The sequence below is a fragment of the Pavona decussata genome, unplaced genomic scaffold (assembly GCF_977016875.1).
Source record: "Pavona decussata unplaced genomic scaffold, jaPavDecu1.1 SCAFFOLD_25, whole genome shotgun sequence".
Taxonomy (NCBI): domain Eukaryota; kingdom Metazoa; phylum Cnidaria; class Anthozoa; order Scleractinia; family Agariciidae; genus Pavona; species Pavona decussata.
In genome coordinates, this window is record NW_028145448.1 from 1,992,402 (window position 1) to 2,002,500 (window position 10,099).

At 38.8% G+C, this 10,099-nt stretch overlaps 1 protein-coding gene and 1 long non-coding RNA gene across 2 annotated transcripts in view; both read left to right on the top strand.

Annotated features, from left to right (window-relative positions):
* Window positions 1–4,320, top strand: part of LOC146485745 (integrator complex subunit 9 homolog) — a 33,034-nt gene extending 28,714 nt beyond the window's left edge. Inside the window, exons 21-24 of the mRNA XM_085103097.1 lie at window positions 32–168; window positions 1,069–1,159; window positions 2,024–2,080; window positions 2,665–4,320. Of these exons, the coding sequence (XP_084959223.1) occupies window positions 32–168; window positions 1,069–1,159; window positions 2,024–2,080; window positions 2,665–2,784 (405 nt within the window). The 3' untranslated portion in view covers window positions 2,785–4,320. The remainder of the gene's footprint in view (window positions 1–31; window positions 169–1,068; window positions 1,160–2,023; window positions 2,081–2,664) is intronic.
* Window positions 4,321–7,555: 3,235 nt separating this feature from the next.
* Window positions 7,556–10,099, top strand: part of LOC146485747 (uncharacterized) — a 2,597-nt gene continuing 53 nt past the window's right edge. Inside the window, exons 1-2 of the long non-coding RNA XR_014863344.1 lie at window positions 7,556–7,815; window positions 9,896–10,099. The exon at window positions 9,896–10,099 is cut by the window's right edge and continues 53 nt beyond it. This is a non-coding gene — a long non-coding RNA (uncharacterized LOC146485747). The remainder of the gene's footprint in view (window positions 7,816–9,895) is intronic.

The window sequence follows — 10,099 nt, forward strand, 5'->3', positions numbered from 1 at the left end:
GCAAACGGTATTCTCTGTTCGCTTTGTCCAGCTAGCCAATAGTCTCCACCCACAGGAAGTAAGGCCTGGTATAGCAGTTACCACGGTAACGGGAACCTTGGTAACAAAAGACAACAGATATACACTCGAACCGCTAAACCTGACGGGAGAGGAGTTTGAGAAGGCGAGGTAAATACACTGTCACGAGAGTGATAAGTAAATGAATGTAAATATATGAAACGTGTATTTTGAATTGCGGGTGAAAGATCAAACAGGAGAAAGATCCTCGCAGCTAGTACATGTACGCAACTTAGGCAGTTGCGAAAAGAAAGTGAAAGAAAGAGTGATAACCGTTGTGTGAGAAAATCGTCTGATTTAAGACGAAGAATATATCTATGAAAGTAATATCTAAAACATATCCAGGGAGAAAAAGAAATGTGTGATAAATACCCTGAAAAGCTCCATTAAGCCTCCTGAAGCCATAGTATTTATTTTCAGGCCTCAAGAAGTAGGAGAGGGGAAGGGGGGGGGGGGAGGGTGCGGATCAGAGAGGCAGGCTTTAATAAAGATGTTAATAGAGAGGGAGAGCTTCTTTAACATCATGAGTTTTGATCAAAACTAAACTTAGCTTTTCCAGAGTTTACAAACACGATAATACTTCCACACATTCCACACGCCTAAGTTTTGAAGTCTTTCTTTTGTGAATTTTAACACAAAATGTGGGGTCGAGGGAGGGGACGGTAATGGGCCATTTCCGAGTTGCTGTGAACCTCGTTATGAAAGCGAGGCTAAGTGCAAAGCTTTCATTTGAAAATTAGTTTTGTTTGCATATGGAATGTAAACGAATTTTTTTATAATAAAAACTTTGCACTTAGCCCCGCTTTTGTATAGTGCAAAGTCTGTCTCATAATTTTAAGCCTCTTGTCCAACAGCGACCAGTAAACCGTGTGTACTATGTAAGTTAGTTCGCTTTCACTTCCAGATACTTACATAAATACCAAAGGCTGTGCACCAGGCATCTTTTTGACGAGGCATTATTCAACTCGAAGATGGCCTCTTTTTGAGTTGGAAACACTTTCTTATTTTTAGGGACCCAAACGTGGAGCGTAAAGCAACCCAAAAATCCTGTCATTTGTGGGGCAGTGTGCTTGTTGAAGATCTCTTGCAGTCCTTAGCCAAGGTAAGTCTCTTTTTACGTCTTCTTTTCTTTCCATATCATACACTCTTTGAATTTAAACCTTTTCTTTGCGAACCGAGTTCCTCTTCAAAATCGATCTCTCTTGTCAGGGTTAAAATGTGTCAAAACACTGCTCGATCAAAGAGTCACTTGATAGTGTGCGTTCGGTAGGTTGTCGCCAACCCACGGAGTACTTTGCAGTTTGTTTGATTTTGAACTGTCTTAATGCGGACAACGACGAGTAAAACGCATTTGTCCCTTTTTGGAGTTGTGTATTAATGTAAGAGTTAATAAGAAAATTGAAGAGCCGTAACCAGGATTCATGTTGATTAAAAATTTTTAAAATGTTCTTTGGTTAAAAATTTGAAAAGGAATGAGCTTTCGACAACCGACCTGTTGTCTTCAACGGATAAAATATTTTATCCGTTGAAAACAACGGGACGGTTGTCGTAAGATCGTACCTTTTCAAATTTTTAACCAGAGAACGTTTTAGAAATTTTTAATCGTAAGAGTTTAATAAATTTAATCGCTCAGGAATCAAGTGCACTTTTTCAAATAGATATTGGAATCATTGATGTGCTTTATCTCTATCGAACTTTCCCTTATTCAATTCACCTGTGAGGTCAGCAATAGTTGGTGCTGTTTTAATTTTGTGCCTCGGTCCCGTGTTAAAGACGTCCTCGTTCTCAAGATGGAAAGGCGATGATCATGGGAACGAGGTTGAAGAGGCATTAGTCTCCCAGCATCTGTACTTCTTATAAATTATCAGCGCCCGGAGAAAACCAACTGTTTTAGTTGCAATCCTTAATACCTGTAAAGATTTTTTTTCCCGAACTTAATGATTTTTTTATACTGCTTTCGTATCAGCGAGGAATCCGGGATGTACAGGTGGGTTCTGACCAAGGAGGACACACGCTTCACCTGGTAAGTGAAGAGCTCGAATTTTACATTTAAAGTGCAGTAACTTGCTTTTGTATAACTTTGTTGCTTCTGTGCGTCTTAAAGGGGAAGTATCACGCAAATTTACTGTCATTTCAAAACCCAAAAATGTTTGTCTGACAACAGAAACAAAAAAAATAATAATTGTCTAGTTTTGTTATAAATTATCACCCCAGTGCAATAAAACTGTCGATTGCTGCCCCTGGCCAGAGACAGAGTAGGATTGAAACTTGAAAAATGTTAGGCTAATGCTTTTCAAGTTCTCGCATTTTTGTTTCCAAAATGCGCTAGAACAGATCACGAGTTGTTCCTTTCAAGAATTGAGTTGATTTCTTTCCTCTCGTCATTCTAGAATTATTTGGCAGCTGATTGAAGGTCTTATTTCATCGTTTTTAACAAAAGATACCAAAACCCCATGATACTTCCCCTTTAATTAAACCCTCAATTACATCAGTTCTAAGTGAAAGGACTTAATTTTTCTTCTTCTCTTAAACACGCACCTAGCCAGCCCAATCAAAACTTAAGTTTTAGATCGAGACTTAATTAGACTTGCTTTAATTTGACTGCAGACTCAAGATGACGCCATGATTCAACTAGATGGCAGTGGAACACACATCGTAACACACGGAAACGAGGCTTTACGAATCGACATCCGGGACTCGCTTCTGGAGTGTGTGTCGCAATTTTGAGCACGTGACAATGCCAAATTTCCATCTTTGAAAATTAATTTGGGGCCAGTACTGGTTTTTACCAGGGGTACACCTGGAGGGAGCTTGAAACGCTAGCCCAAAACAGATCGAGATGGCGGGCTGCGGTTTCCATGGACCTATGCTCCACTGGTAGAAGCAGGGAATAAGATGATGACTGGTTTTTAAAAGCGCAGAATTTCTTAGACACGAACTGTGCGCCATTTAATCATCTAACATCAGTCATTAGCACTTCGTACTCACTGAACATTTGTTTCAGAATTTCCATTTTTTGGCCAGTGTTAGTGTTCCGTATCCTCTTAATAACAGGGAATCTCAGTTACCCCATTATACTAATACAGTGAGGGATTCTTTTGGCCAACTTCTTTGCCCAACGTTATGCCAACCCTGACTACATAGTGGGAGACTATTACGCGAAGGAAAATTCAATTAGAATGTCAGACGCTGACAAATAGATTTCTAAAAAAAGAACCTTCACTCAGTTAATGGATTTTCCGTTCACATTTCCCCAGGCCAGCCCGCGAATGTTCTTTGTTGATATATACCCTTTACAACAAATGACATCAATCAAACAACACAAAAAGGGTTATTTCATTTGTACAAATGTTTATTCTTTTGAGCAGCAACGATTTTAATTTGTAATATATGTTATATAATCTGTTGTACACTTTTTCCAATTAATCTCTAGCTTATAAAGATAGCAACTTTCCAAAGATAGCTGAGGAGTCACAATCAAAGTGGGATATCCCAAAGTAAAAAGCTGGAAATTGTCTATTTTACCTAAAAATGTATTAAACATTTACCCCCTGCAAAAAAATACGAAATTTAAAAAATCATTTGTTTAAGTATCCCTCCGGTTCTAGAACACAAGAATCGTCTCTGGTTTGTTTATCACCGACAATTCGCATTGTTGTGGGTTGGTTAACTTCACTTGTGATCCCCTCAATTTCTACGATGGAAAATATTCAGTGGCCAAAAAACGTCGTTTAACAATCAGCACAGAGGAATTAAGTTATCTGCTTTAGGCAGCAAAAGCTAAAAGGAGCAATTGCACCAATAATCAAACGTTATCATGATAAGTGAAGTACCAAGGCGTTCTCTCTAGCCTCGTTTGTCCTGTTTAAGTCTGAAACCGCCCTAAGGTAGCCCTAACTCAGGCTTAAAGAAAACGCATAGCGAGTGACAGGGACTAGGCTCACAAACGCTTAACCATAAATAATTATGCTAATGTAGTTTCCCTGATACTAGTGCTGTCAAGCAATAAGTTTCTTTGATTTGAGATTTTTCAATTGAAAAATACAATTCACTTGAAATCTTCCTGCTGGTGTTTTAGGAGCATTTTATCATTTAGTGAGAGTAGCACTAAGCAAGAACAGTTTAGAGAATATTTTGAACCCCACATCAAAAACACAAACGATCTACGTACCGAAGTTTATGTATTTAAAGACCGCTGACAAAATAGTAAACCTAAATTACAAGACTCTTATTACTCTATTGTGTGCTAATGTTTAGTTGTCACTATTACAGAGAAAAAAAAAACAAATAAAAGACGAAGCACCTACACCGTATTAACGGCTGCTTGCACATTATTATAGTCCGACGGTATAGCGGGAACAAATCACAGCGCTACAGTAACTGGATTAAGATCCGCACGTCCTTTTACAACAGATTATGTCATCAAATTGGTGCTTATTTTTACAAACAGTTTCCAACATATTTGTGTCATGATTTAACTCGAGTCTGCAAACACGGTAATAGGTACATGACCGGCCTACAATGTAGCAATAGCTCACAATTTTATTAAGTGGACAGCCGCTTAGTTGGCCTTGGGGCCAGGGACACGTTCCGCCTGCACTGTTGCTCTGCCGTCGATTTCTTCTGCCTTCATCATCTGTATCAAAAAGTAAAATGACGGCGTAAATAAATGTTGATACATGTAATCGCAGGTGGCCGAGTAGAATAAGGGATTAATTTGACGCGTATTTCCAAGTTTTGCCTAATTACCCAAGTCGAGCAGCGACGAGGGCAATTTGCGAAAACTTTAAAAATACAAGTGAAAATAAATTATTAATTCAACGAGGAATCATTGTAATTACGTGTTTATATTAAACATAGAGGGTAAAATTTTCTTAAAGCCATGGAGGTTCTTCGTAAAACAGTCATCCCCTGAGTAAAAGGAGTCACCCGTAAGCAAAGCAAACATCACTGAAAACAATTAGATTATTCGCTCTCGATTTCTATGCGTGATAGCTGATTCGGGCTGCGCCCTCATCAGCTATCACGCGATACGGAAATCTCGAGCTCATAATCTAATTGTTAAATATAGCTTTCGTTCGCGTAGATGAGGAATCATGATGTTACTACTCAAGATCCACCGTAGTTTTGTTAAACTGGGGCCGCAGTCAGGTCTCAAGCTGCAGCATTGTTGCAGAAAATCTTGGTAAAGCTTTATCAGAACGAAATATCAAGCGAAAAATGAGTTTTCAAACTGGTTAAATGTGAAACTCGATCGTGTACATTGGTGTTTAGCAAACGATAACACAAAAAAAAGTTTTAGAAGATAAGAAAAAGGGAAACGAACACAAGTAGAGATATGCCCAAAAATGCACGCAACTGAGACGACATGCTATTGTTTCATTAAAACCTTTGAAAATGTATGTCTGATGGAGTTACGATTTGCTGGGGGGAACTTCAGAAAAGGAAGAAAAGGATGCAATTGCGCAGATCTAATTGAATCACCTTATTTACCACGGTTCCTTTTCTCCAAAAAATAAATGTTGTTTTAATACGCGATGAAATTTCAGTTACGACGGTAACATTGTCTTGGCTTGGGCTATGTCATGTAGGATCAATGACAATCAAAAATATTTTATATTATTAAATTCTCAGCCTCGGATATTGCATTTCTAGCGTTCTAATTGGTTCACTAAATCTCGGTTATCAGCTCATATACCGTAGTTTGACCTTATGGAAAACGAATGCCCCAGGTGTCGCTAAGCTACATTTTTTATTAAAATATAACGATTCAGTAAACTTCAACAGCAATATCCAAACGCGGATAATTTAATAAAACAATTATTCCATTCGCGCTTGTTCGATATGAGATTAGTTATAGCTAACTCGGTGCTTCGCGCCTCGTTGGCTATTTACCATCTCATATCCAACGCGCGCTCATGGAATAATTGTTAATTATTGAGAGCTGGACAATTACGAGCTTGACGGAGGCAAATAACGATGACCTGAAATATGGCTTAAATCTGGTGAGGTATGTAAGCGCATACGAAATTAGCATTTTATGGTGAAATGGAATCCAGCCTACAGCGTAACCAAATCTTCCAACAACACATGATAAGATGAACAAACGCGAAGCAATGAAATTTTGTAGCCGATTGGCCTTGTATGATATACACCGGAAAATTTCAATTTTTGGCCTATCTTGTTATTCCAGGGATGATAAAATTTAATGTGCAAAGTGCCCGTTGATGAAAAACTGGAAGTTTTTAAAATCTGTTATTTGATCTTGTGCACTTATAGGCCTAAAGAAAATCTCCTTCTCAACACTCGAAAGTGTGTTTCATCAGATATCCTACAATGTAGCCTATCCAAACACCTCGAAGTCGTTTAAAAAAACTCGGCTGCGCCTCGTTTTTTCAACCTACTTCTCAGTGTTTGGATATCTGATGAAACACGTTTTCTCGTGTTTGGTATATTACTTAGCACGTTTTGCATTTGGATTGGCGGCACTTATAACTAAGATCTGAATCAGATTTCAATGTGTGCATTAGGTCTTCGGGAAAAACGACTCCTCCGCGCGTTTTGGTTATGCTAACATGTCTCAGACACTCGGACGATCAGGAACGTAAACTAAACTAAGATGTAGGAAAACTAACACAATTAGAGATGAGCCCAAAAATGTACGCTAATGAGCCTACAGCAAACTATGGTGATTGTTAAACCTGTGCTATGTCTGATGAAATTACGATGTTCGAATTCTGGAGGAACTTAAGAAGAAGGAAAAAGGTATATGTAGAGTGCACAGATGTTTAAAAAAGTTGTAGGACGAAATGAATTACCTCTTTACGACGGTTAATTTTCTCCGAGAAATATCGTTTATATTGCACGATGAAATTTCAGCTCCGTACAGTCAATGGTGACGTTACTTTACCACTTTTATAACAGCTAAGTAAACTTTGGCTATTATTTACATGAAAGATAGATGACGAAATTAAGCAGGAACACAATTAACCGTTGGAAAACTCATTAAATGCCATAAAAAGGCTCATAAACGTCCCAAGAAGACCAGTTTTAGCCAGAACTAACACCTTTCCAATGATTTCCACAGTTTGACCACATTTCCGTGTAAAAAGTTTTACATGGGCATCTGGTCAAACGCCGAATGTTTAAAACGTGTTTCGAAGCATCGTTTGCTAAACACTAATGTGCACGATCGAGTTTCAGATTTAACAAGTTTGAAAACTCTTTTTTCACTTGATTTTTGTTCTCATGAAAAGTTTTCTGACATTTTCTGCGACACCGCTAGCTCGTTACAAAATTACGGTTGCTCTTATGCGTATCTTTCCTAAGCTACACTGACAAAAGGTATATATTGTGTAAGAAAAGTTGCCCAATCTAAAAATTTCCATTACATAACTGTCAGTCAGTCAGGTATTAAAAAAAAGTTTTTCTTTTTAAGTTATAAACCGGAGACCGTGTGCGTGATCCGTAGACGTATAGCATTAGTCGTAATGGACCGGCACTTCTAAAGGAAGAGCAATTGAATGCCATTGATCTGTCGTTTGAGACGACATTAAAAGGGAAAATCTGTACAGCAGCAGCAGAATTTTGTCGAAGCGCAGACTCAGTTGTCCATTGTTGTCACTTTTATTCACCTCAAGAATGAAGACCCACACCGTTGCTTTTCTTGTTGCTGTTCTTGTGTTTGTGGCTTTGGTTACCGAGAGTGACTGCTTTCATGGACCTTTTGATGGCGGCAAAAGGCCGTTGGGAGAAAAGGTTTGAAAACATTTTCCGGTGTAGTTTCCTTCCCAATATTAAACCAATGAAACCTGTTGAGGCTTTTACATCACCTTCTGTCGGCTACTTTACTCCATTACGTCGAGACAAAAAAATGTGGCAGTTGGGTTTAATTTGAAAACATTTTCTAGTGATGTCTTCTCCGATACCAAACCTATAAAACCTATTTAGGGTTTTACATTTACCTTCTGTTGGCTGTTGTATAGTCTGTATGGACAGGGCCGTACATAGCGCGGGGGCAGAGGGGGCAGCTGCCCCCGCCAGGAAAATTCAATTTTTTTCTAACCTAGTGTTCGAGTTGCTGAGCTATTTCTTGTAGCTATACTGCTCCGAAATCACAAGAAAATTGACTAATTTGACTGACAAATTCTTCCTTCAATGTGAATTCCAAATAATTATTTTGGAAAATCTTTCGAGGTAAAAGCCAGTACGAGTTTTGTTATGAAAATAATGATTTTGTAATTTGGGCTTGGCCAAGGGTATAGATTTTGGCGTGTAAATAAAGACTGACGCTACGTGACTTAGCCCTTTTAGATCTAGCTTACACGAGTATGTTTTTTCAGACCTAAATTGGTCTTTAAAGGCCTGCGCTACTCTCAAGTATTTGTAGCGGGTTTGGAGGATTTGATAGAGCATTGGATTTAACCATCGTATGTTGAACGTTACGAGTCATTTGTGCCTGATGAGTTTTGATGTCCTCTTAAGGCTGTGAGTTCAACGACGGTGTTTTTCATGCCATATAGGAAATTTCGGCTGGGTTTGGTTTGGCTCATTTAAGAAGAAGTGCGTGATATGGGAATATTAGGACAGGAATTAATCCATTGCTTGTATCGTGCAATGAGCTTCATTCTGTAGTTGTTATAATGCCGGGACTGGCTATTAGTTTTTGTCGCAAGGTGTATCACAGTGTTTCCTGCCGCGCACGGGTATTTTTTTCTGGTTCTCTTGTGATCGTTGTAGCGTGTTATAAAGCTCTACAACAGAAGACTTGAATTGCACTTAAATCACGACTGCATTGTTCTTGCAAATGCTTTGCTCCACTGTTACAGTGCGTTTGAATTGTGGGAGATCAGTGATTTCCTCCTTTTGTTTACAGCAGTGCATCGATTGTGTTTTAAATTTACCATTAAATGAGAGGCAATGTTTGGTTCCGGCTAAACAAGGTGTTTTGCCACAATAAATCATGACAATGAAAGACACAAAGCATCAGTGTGTTTTGTGACCTTTAAAGGTCTTAGAGGCAACTTTCTGTGTAGGGGTGATAAAAAAATCGTCCAACTAGAAACCCTGTCTGTATACGGTAGAACCCTATGAGGGGTGTGCGGAGTTTGCCCCCTCAGACAAAAAAACCTACGTACGGCCCTGATGGAGGCCTTAATATTTTCTAATTTCAAATTTTACAATACGAATATGAAACAATGGCAACTCTACATGCTTGAAAACCTTTCATTTAAATGGTGTATTTCAGGGCTTAATACACAAGTAAAAATTTATGCCAAAAGTACTGCTCATGGGCTTTCATTTGAAGGGCGAACTTCAACATTTCACACACAAAATAAAAAGTAAATTTATATACCACAGAAAAGCACTGGTCAGTTGCTTTAGAATTAAGAGCAAACGTTAGGGTTTCTTAAACGGTGTTAACATTCCTCAACCTGATCATAGCATGGCATACTGTCACACAGGAAAGAAGTGCTCAATATAGTTTTTGTTTGAATATTTACCACACTTAACGATAAGAAACACATTCCGCGAACGGATGTTTTAGGACCCATTCCGCTACAGGACTCACTATTAATTTTGGTTGTTGTTTTGCTTTTTAATCTCATCACCATCGGTACTTCGCTCAACCAAGAATTAAGCAAAACAAACAAAGAAGGTGAAACCACGAGCCTTCCATTTTATTTCCAATTTACGGCAACAGTGAAGGAAGACACTGAATTTTAAACAAACACTTGCTATCTTGTGCATGACGACATCCAATCAAGTATTGGATTGTTAAGGTGAAGCGTAACGGTCTGTAACATGACTTTTCTCTCCTTGTTTTGTTTCCGTTCAGTTCAAAAGAGCTTGTCAAGTGGCGAGAAGCCTTGGCTGCGTAGGAATTGCACAGAGAGACGATTCCATGCAATTTAAGAGGGCTGCAGAGAGTGCTTGTGAAATGGCGAGAAGCCTTGGCTGTGGACCGAGGGACTGATGGCTGAGGAACGAAGCCAGACGCAATGAAGATTTAAAGGCCTTTTAATTTAAACAAGAATTAATG